The sequence below is a fragment of the Colletotrichum orchidophilum genome, assembly GCF_001831195.1.
Source record: "Colletotrichum orchidophilum strain IMI 309357 chromosome Unknown Scaffold_4.1, whole genome shotgun sequence".
NCBI lineage: Eukaryota > Fungi > Ascomycota > Sordariomycetes > Glomerellales > Glomerellaceae > Colletotrichum > Colletotrichum orchidophilum.
In genome coordinates, this window is record NW_019172960.1 from 380562 (window position 1) to 394781 (window position 14220).

The following is a 14220-nucleotide window of genomic DNA, read 5'->3' on the forward strand; positions in this document are numbered from 1 at the left end:
AAATACACAATATTTTATAAAGAAGCATGACCTCTTGACCTTACCGATTTGAATGCGTGCTCATCGTTACAACAGCACGCTCAAGGTCTAACATTAATGATGGGCATTATGTCTTTGACACCCTACGGCAACGGAATTGACGCCAACTTTTATTGCATCCCGACGCAATTCAACGTCTCATAGGATAAATAGGGCCAGTCTCGCTCCAAGCACTGTTACAGTCTCCTCACTACACCAAAATATCTGATACTAAGCAAGATCGTACTTTCTGTGCTCACAGCAACAGTTTTGTCTTTGGCAGCATCATGGCAGAAGCTTACGGTACTGATGCGCCAACTGACTTTACAGAATATAATTACTGGTAATTTGAATAGAAGAAGCCATACGACTCATTTCAACTTACCTTACTTAACTCAAGACTGCACATACTCCTATTCATCGAGTCAAAGACCTGCGCCAAGGATTATATGTGTTCACAGAATGAAATTGGGCCAATTCTCGGGGAGATAAGGAGCGAGAAAGCGACGGATTTTGAGAAGATCGCTAGAGAAAACTAGTGAAACTACAGACATGTCCGACGTATCAAAATATCACCTGCATCTAGCGACACGATTGAAATCAAACCAGACGTCCCAACAAGAATCTCACATTCAACCTCATCCATCACCGTAGGGTTCATGACTGCCATCTATCTTCTCTTTGCCGCCGCTATATCAGCTCAGGTCTGCCAAAGCAATATGATTTAGGTCTGCCAAGGCAACAAGATTCCGGTCTACAACATCGCCAAGAACAACGTATTGGATGCGAGACATCGAACTAGTCTTATTGACCAGTGTTCTCAATTGACTGCTCAAAGACTGCAAGTATTTCAGCGATGAGTAAACTTCTTTGACAGAAGTTTACCTGTGGAATCTATATTCTTCTTGTTCTCAGGGGATTCCTGATACAGGACGCATGAATCAAATCCACTCACATCCATGTCACCTTGAGAATCAAAATGCGCCCAAATCCAGCGCGAGTGGTCAAACTTCTCATTTCCTAGCCAGAATTCTCCAAGAGCTCATATGCGGACACTGGCTTATTTGCCTCTATTGGGTTGCTAATCAGCGCTGTCGTGGCACTAATTGTTGGTGCTAATACTCCATGAACCTGTCCTGTATGCGGAGATGTCGGGACTTGAGTGCATGTTATTACATCGTTACATCGAGTGCGCAAATCGATGGACGCACAATGTATCATTGCGTGTGCTAGCATATGTCGGTGGGAACCGCTGTTCGCATGATCGACTATGAAGAGAAAGGGTCGTCCGCAAAGCTATTGACAAATGTCAGCAGGGATTCAAAGCCATTATTATCAGATTGAAATTCTTACAATGTGTTGCCGAAACCATCATCGCAGACTAGGCGACCTTGGACGGGGCTGCATTGAGCACCATCGAGTACAAGCCTTCCTCCGCTGTTATCCTTTGCCGGAACGCTCTTTGCCACAGGAGCAGCGATGGCCGATGCAAAGATATTACTGAGAGCAACGATGATGAGGGAGAACTTCATGTTGGATGTATAACTTGGACGTCTTGAACAATCGCTGGGGCAACCGAGTGTGAGGCAAATTCAGTTTTGGTCTGGCCAGCCAGAAACCTTTGAAAATCGTTCGTGAAATGAAAAGCCTGCTTACAGGTGAAAACAAGGTCAGATACCGTCGATGAACGGTGTCTCGTGCTTTTAAGAAGGTTTTCGGGGATTCAAGCTTAAAGGGGTCGAGCAACTCTTTTGGTAAAGATGAGACGATGCCGGGGTACAGTTGAGACGAACACCCTGGTCATATCCCACTCGGCTGTCGATACGAGCACATTGCAAGTATCAAACCTCCCCCCCTGTTCCATAGCCAACCAATGACAATACCAAACACTACTAACCCAAACGCTTCAGGAGGAATGTTTCGGACTTGTATTTCCTACCTGAGGAAGTGAAGCACCAACTTCTTGTATCCCGCTATGCTTTCAATCAACTCTGGGACGTGGATATACTCATCTGGCCCATGAGCTACTAAGATTGAGCCTGGTCCGTACAAAACCCTCTTGTCACAGTACTCGGCCTGTAGTCGAGGGACGTCAGTCCCAAAAGCCACGGGAGCCGCATCAAAACCGTCAATCTCCCAATCCAGGAGCGCCTCGGGGTATTCAAAAACAAACTTCAACTCCACGTCGGGATGCCGTGAAACAATCTCGGCAATCTTGGTCTTGATGCCTGGCAGGTCGGAAACCATGCGGACTTCACAAAGGGCCTTGGCAGACGGAGCAACGATGTTGTGTTTCTCTCCACCTTCGAGAGTGCCGATGTTGAAGGTGGAAGGCCCGAGGAGCTCCGACTCAGGCCAGGTCGCCGCAGAGAGATCGTTCAACACAGCAAGTAGGGCAGAAGTGGCGCTTTTGCCGAGATGAGGATATCCCGAATGGCTAGTCGCTGATTTCAGTATAGCTGTTGGACCGGACTCTCTTCCCAGGGATTTGACTTACCAGGCGATGCCATTGGCGATGACCTCAAATGCCACCTGCCCCTTGTGGCCCTTTGCAAGTTTACTCTCAGTCGGTTCAGCAAAGATGCCAGACTCCCACTTTAAACCCATGTCGTTCGCAGCGATCATTCCGTGGCCGCCATTCTCTTCACCAACAACGAACAACAGCGCAATATCTCCTTCATTCCGCACTTTGCCTTCCTTTCTCAGCTCCTCTGCAGCCAAAATTTGGGCTGCGAGGGGGCCCAAGTCATCGGAAGAACCTCTTCCGCGGATCGTATCGCCGTCAATCGTCAGCGGGATATGTGGCGGCACCGTGTCCATATGAGCCGTAAGGAGCACGCGTGTCTTGCCAGAGGAGCCGAGGTACGCGTAAACATTGTGACGAGGTGAATGCGGTGAAATGGGGATACGCTCAACGGTGTAGCCCAAGGATTGAAGGTACTCTTCTAAAAAGACACCAATGCTTTCTTCAAGTTCGCTGGTGCTCACGATTGACATGAGCGACTTGAGCAAGTCGACCACAGGGTGTTCCATGATATTAGAAGCCATTTGATAACTTGATTTCAGTTGCTTGAAGTTGAAGCACAGAATATCTTTTGCGACGGTTATGAACTGCCCAAAAGGCTACGATTGTGGCTGGGATGGACCCGTTTCTATTGGAATAGTTGAGGGTGGACTTTCTTAAACGCGTATGAACACCCCAATTGCTGAGTCACCACCAGCCAACAACGCCCGAAGGTGGATCTTACTCGCACGGGTAGTCAAGTCGGCTCAAAAGCCGACAGCTCGGAAAGAATTCCGTGATGTCTTCTTGGAATACCTTTGGGGGAGCAAACCGAATTAAGATCACGGCTGCAATCTGTAATCAATAATCACTTGAGCTGTAAATCGTCTTCTCCAGCCGCCAGATAACAGTATACAAGACGAAGAGCAATCAGTCTTCGCTCATGAGGAGTTCAGCCAATCACTGCAGGCGATCACGTGAAGGCCTTGGTTCCAAGGAGACTTTTGGGAATAGTTCGTGCAGATAGACTTGTTCTACTATGGTGTTTCGACCAATTTCCCCCCTCAAGCCGGATTGGGTGACTGTCCAACCCATGACCGGGGGACCTTTGTTGACGGCTTCACACCGTAGTCCATCTCTATTGGTTTGCCCAGGTTGTTCCGCTGTCTGACACCACCTGACGCAACTTAATGACAGAAAAGCCGCGAGACTCAATGCTCGATTCTGAGGCGAATTTACATCCGTCGAGAAATTCTTACCTTGCTAAAATATGTCTCACCCACTACAAAACCTTGTTCATCTTCTGATAGTGAAGCGAGCATCCACTTGTTAGGTTGCATATTGAGTAAGAGGATGAAACCCCTGTCACACCTACTCGTGGAGAATCGCTGGCCTACCATTTTCAGGCAGCTCATAGCTCTCAATGGGCAGCTTGGGCCTGGAAGCATAGCTGATTTCCCGATTGAGCTCTTCAAAGCTGAGTGGCTTGCTTCTTGATCGTCCCTTGGTGTAGATCGCCAATCATCGAAGAGAAAAATCTCACCGAGCGATGCTGATGTCAGATCAAATGTCCCCGACGGGTTAGCGCCGCATTATGTATATATCTCTTCAAGTCGTGCAACGAGTCGATGGCTCAATTTGATTAAAGATCATGCACTCGCACTTGACTTTGGGAAATTGTGCCAGGAAAAGCGTGCAGATAATTCTTCCTGGTCTCACTCTTCATCTTTATCGAAGACTTCCGTTTATTCCATATGGCGGATCACTGTTCAAAGCCCGTGGGCAACCACGTTGGCATTGTCGGCACTGGCGCTTTGGGACTTCTCGCGATGAAGAATCTCAAGGAGCAAGGGTTGCAAGTAACCGCTTTTGAGCAGAATAGTTACCTTGGTGGGTTGTGGCACTTCTCACCCAAGCCAGACCAAGTCACTGCACTGCCAATGACGTCTTTCAATACCTCGAAGCAAATGGTGACCAGCTTCCGACACGTGTAAACCGAAGAACGTGCTAATAGGAACGATAGGCGCATATCACGGACTTCCCTTTCGCTGACGGTAAGATGTTTAGACCCAACCGTCACGGATGTTTGGAGCTGACGTTGCCGTTTGGTATCAGATGATGCAACACACCCGACTGCAAAGAGCATCGAACGATACCTCGAAGCCTACGCAACGGAATTCGATCTGCTCCCCCATATCAAATTCTACACAAAAGTCAATCAAGTCGAAAGAGATGATGCCAATGGCCAATGGATTGTCCACACGCACACTACATATCCACACGAGGAGAGTGTCATGCAGAAGCACGTCTTCGACCGTGTCGTTCTAGCCACCGGAATAGTCAACACGCCCAATATTCCTGACATCAAAGGCATTGAGAAGTTTGAAGGAGAGGCAATACACTCCCTGAAATTCAAAGATCCGTATAGATATTCGGGCAAGAATGTTTTGCTTGTCGGCGTTGGGGCTACCAGCGCTGACACGCAGTCCTTCCTCAAGAAGGCCAATGCTCGCTCGATCACTATTAGCCATCGTAAGCAGTTTTACCTGGTAAGATGATTTCTGGTTCTATAAATCGCACCATGTCCTGGGAGAGTAACAGCTTAACATGATCACAGGTCCCAAAGATGGTCAAGGGAAACGCCTTTGACCACGGTATGACGCGGCGAGCACTCACAATCTTCCGAAGCCTTGGGGAATGGTGGCCCAGAGGATGTGCCATGCTTTTCACAAAGGCTTTGGACAGCGCCCGACAAAAGGCATACCCTTGGCTCAGCAAGCACCCATCATTTCTGGCTCCTCGAGTCCTTGAAAGCGCAGAACATCGCATTCCGGTTCTGTCAAATGATCTTGCCGAGAACCTGAGAGACGGGATCACCCGTACTGTTCCTGGTGTGAGTGAAGTCTCTGGACCCAAATCGGTAACCTTCACAGATGGTTCAGTTCTGGACGATATCGATGCCATCATTATCTGCACAGGGTATGAATACGACTTCTCGCTGATCAAAGGTAACGGTGACCCCACCAACCCGGCGAAATCTCCAGATCACTTTGAGCGCATCAATGCAACTCGGTACAAGGATCCACACGTCCAATTCGCTCGCCTGTATCGTGGGTTCCTGTCCGAGGAGTATCCCGAATCCCTCGCGTTCATCGGCCACTTCTTTATATTCAAGGCCCCTTTTGTGTTCAACGACCTCGTCACGATGGCACTGGCCAGTCTCTGGAGCGGAACAGTACCGATTCCCTCGGACGAGGTGATGGCACAAGACATCAACAGACACTACGACACCGTTGTGGATACCCTCGGACGCGGGCCACTGCCCCATCTGGGATTCCGAATGTTTGGCAGCGACACCTACGCGTGGCTGAATAAGGTTGCGGGAACCGGGGTGACGGATCGACTCGGGTGCTTTAGCAAGGAAGCATGGAAGCTTTGGTGGAAAGATCGCAAGTTTTACAACTTGCTCATGGACGGTGCCGATTCCCCGGCGGTCTACCGGCTTTTCGAGACGGAGCGGGGCCGGAAGGCTTGGCCTGGGGCCCGCGATCAGATTCTCAAGACAAACCAGGAGGTCAAGGAAATGGGCAAGCAATGGAGGAAGCAAAGTAGCGCAAAGTCGAAGTGAGCGTCAGCACTTGTATCTGTGGAGTTGTTGATGCCAAAGTATTTCGTAGAAAAACATGAGTCTTATTTCCCTCCGACTCTTAGTCCTCGCCGTCCAACATCAAGACTAACTTAGCAGGAGTCGTTTCTATAATGGGGGACTATTTTCTCCAATTAAAAGGCAAGGAATGACTGTAACTCGGTGGTCATATTCTTTCCCAAGGGGGGCGAGAGAGATGGTCATCAGACGATCGGCTATTTGTGAGCCATTAGATTAAGCATTTCTCCACTTTCTCCGCGGCACGACATCGGGCAAAGCAATGTCGCCATCACCACAGCGAAACCGGAATAGACAGCGCGCTCATTCCCTAAAGTAGACATTAGAAGCTTGTTAAGAGTCAACAGAGCCAATCTAGGGTCGAATCGAAACCAAGTCAGCACCCTCCAAAAGGAAATCGTTTTTAACCCTTTTGAGCCGTCACAAGGGACATATCTCGTGTATCATCATGGCCACCCTCACTTTGACCCGTCCCGTCCAGCCGGATATTCAATATGCCCCGGACTACCAGAAGTTCCAGGCTCGGACTGCACGCCAAGTACAGGAGCCCAATCTCCCAAAGAGCCTTCCCGACGGTCTTCCGGCAAAGTTTGCGAACGATATGGTCTGGGAGGGTGCGACGCTGGCCGACGAGTATGATTGGACCTATGCCCTTACATCAGAACAGCTTGACGAACTTGACGCGGCGCTGTGTCACTTCAGAGGTAGGTCGAGAAGCCCAAGAAGTAACTCACAAGTCGCTGACTATGTACCAAGGGCTGAACCTGCCGCTGGGTCATATTAACCAGGAGAACTTTCCCCTGCCCAAACTTCGCCCTGAGCTTCGCAAGCTTTCATACGAATTACACAATGGGCACGGATTTTTTGTGATCCGCGGATTGCGAGTGGATGAGCACACCAGAGAAGAAAACATCATCATCTATGCAGGCTTGTCATCTCACATCGCACCCCAGCGAGGTCGCCAGGATAGGCAGTACGACGGGAAGCCGGCTGATGTTGTGCTCACTCACATCAAAGATTTGACTTTGACGAACGAGAAGGGCCAGATCGGCAGTCCTGCTTACACCGCTGATAAACAGGTATTTCACACAGATGCTGGAGACATAGTTTCCCTGTTTGCTCTGTCAACTGCTGCAGAGGGCGGCAAGAGCAAGCTGGCTAGCATCGCAAGGGTTTATAATGAGATTGCTAGCACTCGTCCGGATCTCATCCATACTCTGACTCAAGACTGGCAATTTGAAGTGTAAGTAGCTAGATGCTGGCAGTGAATGATTGTCCGAGATGCACTGAGCGTTGGCTAATGATGTATCTCGTCACTATTATCAGCTTCGGCACGCCTGAGAAGTCCTTCACTTCTCGCCCATTGGTACACTACCAGCCGGCTACGTCAACAACACCTGAGCGTCTGGCAGTGCAATACGCCCGTCGATATTTCGTCGGCTACGGTGCGCTTCCAAGAAGCGAAGAAATTCCGCCCATTTCAGAGGCACAGGCCGAAGCCCTCGATACTTTGCATTTCCTCGGCGAGAAGTTTGCGGTAAACCTGGACTTCCAGAAAGGTGACATTCAATACGCCAACAACATGGGAATCTTCCATGCTCGGGACGGGTTTACCGATACACAAGAACAACAGTGAGTCACTGCCGAAGTATCAGCGAAGGCGAGAGTAAGATTGGACTGACAGGTTGGATTCTTACTGTGGTAGACGTCATTTGCTGAGACAATGGTTGCGCGACCCCGAATACGGCTGGGAGACCCCCGAACCTTTGAGGGAAAGATGGGCTCAACTATATGACGGTGTCACTCCGGAAGCTCAAGTGTTTCCTCTCGAACCGTTCATCCGTAGCGAAGGAAACAAGAGTAAAGGCCGCTCCTAGTTGATTACTCGGGCTTGCCTGGCAAAATAATCCACAGTCAATCTCCAGGAGTTCGGATCGGGGCAACGCTCAGAAGAATAATGCCGCATAATGATTTGAAGATTGACTTCCCCCCTTATGTTTGGTGATAAGAAATGACATGTTTTTCATCCTACCACATCAAGTCCCGTTGAACGTCTGCGCATTAACAACTCACCGAAACTCGAGGTGTTATCGTGCACTGCTGGAAGACTAAACACTATTCCAAATTTACCATTACTTAGGTGGCTGAAGATCCACATGAAAGGCACCTGGGGGTGTTGGGGTTTACCGCGGTTGATGGACGGCTTACCACATGTGACATAATTTAGCTACTTCACCAAGAACCAATACACTTCCACGCCCAAAGAGATTCGAGATTCTCTTCTCAATCAACATAAGACTCTTCAGTATCTGGACATGGTTAATGAATACTGTTCGAGTCTTACAGGCGACGATTTGAGAACGGACTCAAGGTATCACGTCGGAATTTGTAAGGCAGTGCGTCAGCTCGCACCTCAATAAGTCGCCGTGCAGCCATCAATCCACCTTGGAGGACATCATCAAGTATTTGAAAGGAAGCCTACCAGAGGTGAATGCCCTTGATTCCAAGAAACAAATATCAGGGTGAAAGGGTTGGTGCAGCGAATACACGTTCAGAAGACATTTATGCTTTGCGTACAGCGACTCTTATTATTCGCCAACTAGAAGTTTGCAAAAGAGTCAACTTGGGAAGATGTTCGAATCAGAAAAAAGAATCATGTTGTTATTTTTAGAGTATGCCTACCTAAGTATGAGCCATGTACCCATGTGCCTCTTGACCTAGTCCACACGAGCACAATCCACTGTCACTGAACCTTTTCATGCTGAAGGCTCATGACTTGCCCGGACCCTCTGTCCTGTTAGAATGATCCGAATCTTGCGCATCGTCTGGAATTTTCGAAGAACCTGCAGCGTTCCTCGATGAGCCGTCGTCTCCATCCCCTGGGCTGGACGGGCGTGGGGTGGTTTGGGAGGAAGAGGCGACTGGGATATCCTCCACATTTCCAGCCAATGGTATCCCCATCCGTTCCGCGTCAAATATGGTAAGGGGTACTTTGTTCGATGTAGGCTTATAGACATAAGTATCATCCTGCTTTTTCAGAACGACCTCGATCGAGTCCGGTGCAACCCTATGTGCTTTGGTGTCGTGAGGATGACCTGATATGAAATCGTAGTGTTTCTGCTCATACTTTTTGTCCACCAGAGCATTAGTTCGAGAAACATTCTCAAGGCCACTGTCCGAGTCACCCCCCGACCCATCATTTTCGCCGTCTTCGCGGCCTTCTTCGGAGCCTCCAGTTGGGTCCCTAGGTGCATCCCGGGCTGGCTGCTTGCCGTTGCCTCTACCAAAGCCCCTGCCAGGGCCGCCGCCGCCGCCGCCGCCACCCGAAGATCCGCCACCGCCGGAGCTGGTACCGACGGAAGCCATGCTTGAAGTGTGTTTGTATGTTGCAGGAAAAAAGTGTCTTAAGATCGCGTTTGGTTAGGCGTAGATTGATCGAGGGAGTTTGACGTTTTGGATATCACGGCGCCGGGTTACCGGTGAAAGCTTGAAGTTGGATAAAATGGTTGAAGACGCAGTTTGAGCAGTTAATTAACCGGAGGTTCAAAAGTTATGTTCTTATACTTTATTCCTTTGGAAAAATACTCTTGGTACAAGAACAGCTTTCTTTGTTAGGTTGTAAGGTTGTGGCGGTAGATATTGACCTCTCAACCCCCAGTTAATGAAAGGTGCTGTTCATTGTAGCCCACCCCCCCTCCCTCAGATTACGTTATGTTCCAACGGAAATAGGCCATCAAAAACACACGGCGGCTCTGGTTCTTACCGGGGAATCCAATTTACTTCTATGACTCTATCTAAACACTCATCTTGTGGATGGACCAAAACTTTTGTCTATAAGTAGGTATTCTTTGATTTCTTTTTCTGTGCATAGAGAGATGCAGCTTTGAGACTGAGAGTGACCGGTGAACTCACTCGAGATTATAGAAAGAGAAATTGATTCTCTATAGAGGCTCTGGCGATGGAAGAAGCAATGAGTACACTGCTCTCTCGAACAGAGAGGGGCCTGGATCCCTTATAAGGATGTCGGCGTTGACTCCGTCATGACACGATGGCCCAGGATAAGGAGATGAGCGAAGCCCGCCCATTGGCCAGAGTAGCTCTTAAAAGGGATTGAGCTGCATCGGCTCCATTGCCAAGGGGCTTTGCGAGGAGATGCCCGTTGGTCTGCAAATATTCTTGCATGGCAGGCATCTCAGTCTGCACCAATAGCGGCCCCCGGATGTCGTTTGCTCGCTTGTTGGGACAGGGGGCACGATACAAATACTGTGGCAGTCTGATCTTCTGTCGTCTAAACACCTTGCAAATTTCCTTGTTCACATTCACTCCCCCCAGAAGCAGACTTCGAAGATTTCTTTTGCCACAGACTGGAGCTCTCTGCCATATCCTGCCTGCAAGCTCGCTACTATGGCAGACCCGCCAAGTCGCTCAGAGCAAGTGCGCTCCTCGACTGACATGCCTCATACAACCGGAACTCCAGATCCAGTATCAAGCGGGTCTCCCGAACCGGTCGCCCAGTCCTCAATCGATGAATTGCCTGTACTGCAAGCCGATGATGTTTCGGTGGGTATAACATTCAACTACTCAACTTCTCCATTCTGACATTTTCCTGACCACTTCTCCAGACGGACGACGACAGATCCATTGAGGAGCGAATGTGTGACACGTCACAACTTAAGCCCCTCTGTATGGCTCGATTCCTTCTGTTTAGACTGACTTCATGTTTACAGTTCTTCATACACTGCCTCGCTATCTTCAAGCGCCGTTGACTATCCTCTTGAGTATGGCCGACGTTACCATGCTTTCCGACCTGGATGTGAGTTCCTCACTAAATGACTGAAATTTTCATTTCAAAGATACGAAAAGTTAATAACTGAATGTCTTCCTTGAACAGCATACCCTCTTCCGAACGACGAGGTAAAAACAGCAGAACTTCTTTTACTTCCTTTCGTAGATTTAAAGGGAGCGGTCGAAGAGCTAATTCTGATGTCGTACCAGGATGAGATGGACCGACTGGACTTGGCCCATGCAATGAATGTCAAAGCCATCGGCAACAGGCTCTTTCTGGCTCCGATTAACAAGGAGCGAGTCCACATGATTCTTGACATTGGCACCGGCACAGGAATCTGTAGGTTTTATCCAGCGTATCCGCCGCACTCTACGTCGCACACACTACTAAGCCAGTTTAGGGGCTGTTGAAATGGGCGATATCTTTTCGAACGCCCAGGTGAGGAGGGCATTCCGTGATTCGCTTTTAAAGCACGAATGCTGATGGTTTGCCAAGGTGTATGGGAATGATCTCAGTGCAATCCAGCCATCCTGGTGAGACATTCACCGGCAGATGAATCAACGCGTGCTTTCTAATGATTATGATTCAACACAGGGTTCCCCCGAACGTCAAGTTCGAAATTGATGACGTTGAAAGTGAGTGGCTTGACGACAGAAAGTATGACTACATCATGTGTCGCTATATGCTCTGTTCCATTGGAGATTGGCCAAAACTCGTCAGAAATATCTTCAAGTATAAAATTCAGAAGCCTACCATCGAATTGCATAATTGTACTTACGAAGCGTAGGCACCTTACCCCTGGTGGTTGGGCTGAATTCCAAGATATGGACTCGCTCTACTACTCAGACGATGACAGCTTCACTGAGAAACACGCGACGTTCAAGTGGAACAAGACACTAGTTGAAGCTATGAACTCTATCAATCGCGATTCTCAACCAGGGCCCAAGTTACTCGACTGGGTGGTAGAGACCGGTTTCGAAAATGTCAATCACCAAAAGTTCAAGATACCCATTGGGCCGTGGGCTAAAGAATCCCACTTTAAGGACATAGGCCTACTAAACCTAGCTCAAGTTTTGGATGGACTTGATGCATTCACAACGAGGACCTTCTGCGGTGTACTCGGTTACACCAAAGAGGAAGTTTTGGTCACTCTGTCTGAAGTTCGCAAGGAACTGAATACCGCTCACATGTTTCATGCCCAGTGGGACCTGTACGTTGTCCATGACCTGGTATTCTCCGCGAGCAGTAGTCTGACACATGTCACAGGCACGTTGTTTACGGTCAAAAGCCCCTATCGGAGCCAGAAGATTCTGAATGATCTCATGTGTTGAAAATCCGACACAGCAACTTCGATGTTCGCCTACCAGGACGCAAACAAGTTCAGGTTTCGTAGCGCTATTCTCTCTAGTATTTCAATTTCAACAAAGCACAAAGATGAAGATCACCATCCGTCTGAGCCTCTGCCCTTAGACTTCGAGCTTGACCATGACAGCAACGCTCTTTCCGAAGCTCTGGTACTTTTGCAACGCTGCCTGCGCCTCCGGCTTGGTATAAGCAGCCTTTGCTTCCTATTCCAACAGTAAGCAACAAATCATTACGAATTTAGCAACAGGGACACAAAACGTACATCTTCACTGTTCCATCCTAGGATTCCCAAGCCAGTCGACTGGCCACCGCCGACACTCTTTCCTCCAAAGTGAACCGCCTGGCCAAGAGCCGCAACGAGGTCCAGCCAGGACTGTCTCGCCTCCGCGTGCTTACTTTCGTCCGCAATGTCCAGGAAACAAAACTGAGTGAACGTCTTGGGCTTTTCGTTGGGGATCGCATCCGTTTCAAACTTCTTGACTCGAGGCTCGCCGCCGGGGGCGTCCTTGTATTGCTCTTCACGCTCTTTGTACCAAGCCGACTCGGTAAACGCCTTGTCGTCTGCCGCCGACTCGAAAGCTGCCAGGAAGTTTAGTCACAGCCGCTCATGCCGCGCGCAAAGGGGGATTTCTCACTGATGGTGTGGACAAATTTGGGCTCGGTCACGGGTGTCCCGCTTTCGTTGACGACCTGGCCGCCGGCTACACCAATAACACCTGGTTGCTTGGAAATGTCTTCCTTGATTTGTGGCCAGGCTGCCTCGAGCTCGGCCTGCTTATCGGCGGGAATGTTGGGCGAGATGATGACGAGGAAAGGCATTTTGGTGGTTGTGAGGTGCTGAACTAGCGAGTTTGATGATGGGAGTGTTTTGAGTTTTGGTGTCGACCGGTCTACGGTAGTCTGATTGTGGCTTGGAGAGAATATTGTTTCTGAGTTGGCTTGGGAGTTGGCTTGGGAGTTGGCTTGGGAGTTGGCTTGGGAGTAAGCTATTCGAAGGATGCGGACATGGCGAGCTTTATATATCTCTCACAGTGCGCTGCTCCGACTGCTCCGACTCCCTGCCCGCGGTTGGCCAGCAGCTCACCCCGAAACGGTCGCACCCGGATACCCCGGTGAAGCGGCATGACAGTAGCCAGACGCCGTCAGACGGATTATGTCGTAGGAGGCCTCTGACAAGAGCTGAAAGTCTGCAGAACGCTGTCGACTAGCCCCGGAACATCTAGTCCCCACCTCCCTCCCGTCCCGGATGGTATTTCGGCAGCTAGGAAGGGCTGTCAGAGACCAGCAGCTCATTGGCAGCTCACATGCATGGTAAACAACCGCGCGCATGCGGTATCGAGAATGCTTCAACCCAGAAAGTGAAACTCAGGCGGAGCCGGGAACCGGGGTCCTTGACAGTGTGGGGTAATGTTGCTGCCGCGGCGTCGGAGGACGGGCCGGCGGATTTATCTAGACGGTCTCGGATTTTCGTCTGATCCGTGGATTATGCCCCCTCCACCATGCCGAAAGTCTAAATACACTTGGCAACGGGCAGGGAGGACTGCATGAATCTAGTGGCAGGCCAGCGGACGTAAGGTTGACTAGGGCACGTCTAAGAAAATGGGACTCAATGCGAGGAGCTGTCAAATCACCGTAGTCCAAGTATCTTTGCTGCGCCGGGCAGTGCCAAAACGCCGACGGCATTCCAAGAAGCGACGCAATGCAGGTGAAGGGTTGACCGCATTCAAACCGGGGTTCATCTCGTATTTTCATATATTTCGAGGCTAGAAACACCTTGGCAAAATCAAGGGATCAATCCATATAGGTAGGGAGCTGTGACCGAGTCTGACAGAGTCTGACACGTGAGGAAACGTTCAAGAAGAAGGGTGAACCTTCAGGGATATA

At 49.6% G+C, this 14220-nt stretch overlaps 7 protein-coding genes across 7 annotated transcripts, besides 1 other annotated feature; 3 read left to right on the plus strand and 4 right to left on the minus strand.

Annotated features, from left to right (window-relative positions):
• Nucleotides 1–677: 677 nt before the first annotated feature.
• Nucleotides 678–746: a sequence feature (Short protein (CORC01_00770, OHF03908.1) was converted to a misc_feature.).
• Nucleotides 747–1286: 540 nt separating this feature from the next.
• Nucleotides 1287–1550, minus strand: CORC01_00771 (uncharacterized protein; the record flags this gene model as incomplete). Its single annotated transcript, XM_022612427.1, has 2 exons — nucleotides 1287–1314; nucleotides 1372–1550. 2 exons carry the CDS (start codon nucleotides 1548–1550, stop codon nucleotides 1287–1289), a joined length of 207 nt encoding a protein of 68 aa, XP_022481044.1.
• A 403-nt stretch (nucleotides 1551–1953) lies between these two features.
• On the minus strand, nucleotides 1954–3066 carry CORC01_00772 (uncharacterized protein; the record flags this gene model as incomplete). The annotated part of the gene is made up of 2 exons (XM_022612428.1): nucleotides 1954–2455; nucleotides 2516–3066. 2 exons carry the CDS (start codon nucleotides 3064–3066, stop codon nucleotides 1954–1956), a joined length of 1053 nt encoding a protein of 350 aa, XP_022481045.1.
• Nucleotides 3067–4275: 1209 nt separating this feature from the next.
• CORC01_00773 (uncharacterized protein) lies at nucleotides 4276–6149 on the plus strand (the record flags this gene model as incomplete). The annotated part of the gene is made up of 4 exons (XM_022612429.1): nucleotides 4276–4491; nucleotides 4545–4575; nucleotides 4637–5070; nucleotides 5139–6149. 4 exons carry the CDS (start codon nucleotides 4276–4278, stop codon nucleotides 6147–6149), a joined length of 1692 nt encoding a protein of 563 aa, XP_022481046.1.
• A 484-nt stretch (nucleotides 6150–6633) lies between these two features.
• Nucleotides 6634–8062, plus strand: CORC01_00774 (TfdA family Taurine catabolism dioxygenase TauD; the record flags this gene model as incomplete). Its single annotated transcript, XM_022612430.1, has 4 exons — nucleotides 6634–6889; nucleotides 6942–7428; nucleotides 7512–7817; nucleotides 7891–8062. The coding sequence occupies 4 exons, from the start codon at nucleotides 6634–6636 to the stop codon at nucleotides 8060–8062; spliced, it is 1221 nt and encodes a 406-aa protein (XP_022481047.1).
• Nucleotides 8063–8954: 892 nt separating this feature from the next.
• CORC01_00775 (uncharacterized protein) lies at nucleotides 8955–9551 on the minus strand (the record flags this gene model as incomplete). The annotated part of the gene is made up of 1 exon (XM_022612431.1): nucleotides 8955–9551. The coding sequence occupies one exon, from the start codon at nucleotides 9549–9551 to the stop codon at nucleotides 8955–8957; it is 597 nt and encodes a 198-aa protein (XP_022481048.1).
• A 1038-nt stretch (nucleotides 9552–10589) lies between these two features.
• CORC01_00776 (UMTA methyltransferase) lies at nucleotides 10590–12289 on the plus strand (the record flags this gene model as incomplete). Its single annotated transcript, XM_022612432.1, has 9 exons — nucleotides 10590–10745; nucleotides 10808–10841; nucleotides 10913–10998; nucleotides 11181–11310; nucleotides 11372–11409; nucleotides 11467–11504; nucleotides 11566–11703; nucleotides 11759–12181; nucleotides 12238–12289. The coding sequence occupies 9 exons, from the start codon at nucleotides 10590–10592 to the stop codon at nucleotides 12287–12289; spliced, it is 1095 nt and encodes a 364-aa protein (XP_022481049.1).
• Nucleotides 12290–12437: 148 nt separating this feature from the next.
• On the minus strand, nucleotides 12438–13155 carry CORC01_00777 (uncharacterized protein; the record flags this gene model as incomplete). Its single annotated transcript, XM_022612433.1, has 3 exons — nucleotides 12438–12539; nucleotides 12599–12915; nucleotides 12972–13155. 3 exons carry the CDS (start codon nucleotides 13153–13155, stop codon nucleotides 12438–12440), a joined length of 603 nt encoding a protein of 200 aa, XP_022481050.1.
• Nucleotides 13156–14220: the final 1065 nt, after the last annotated feature.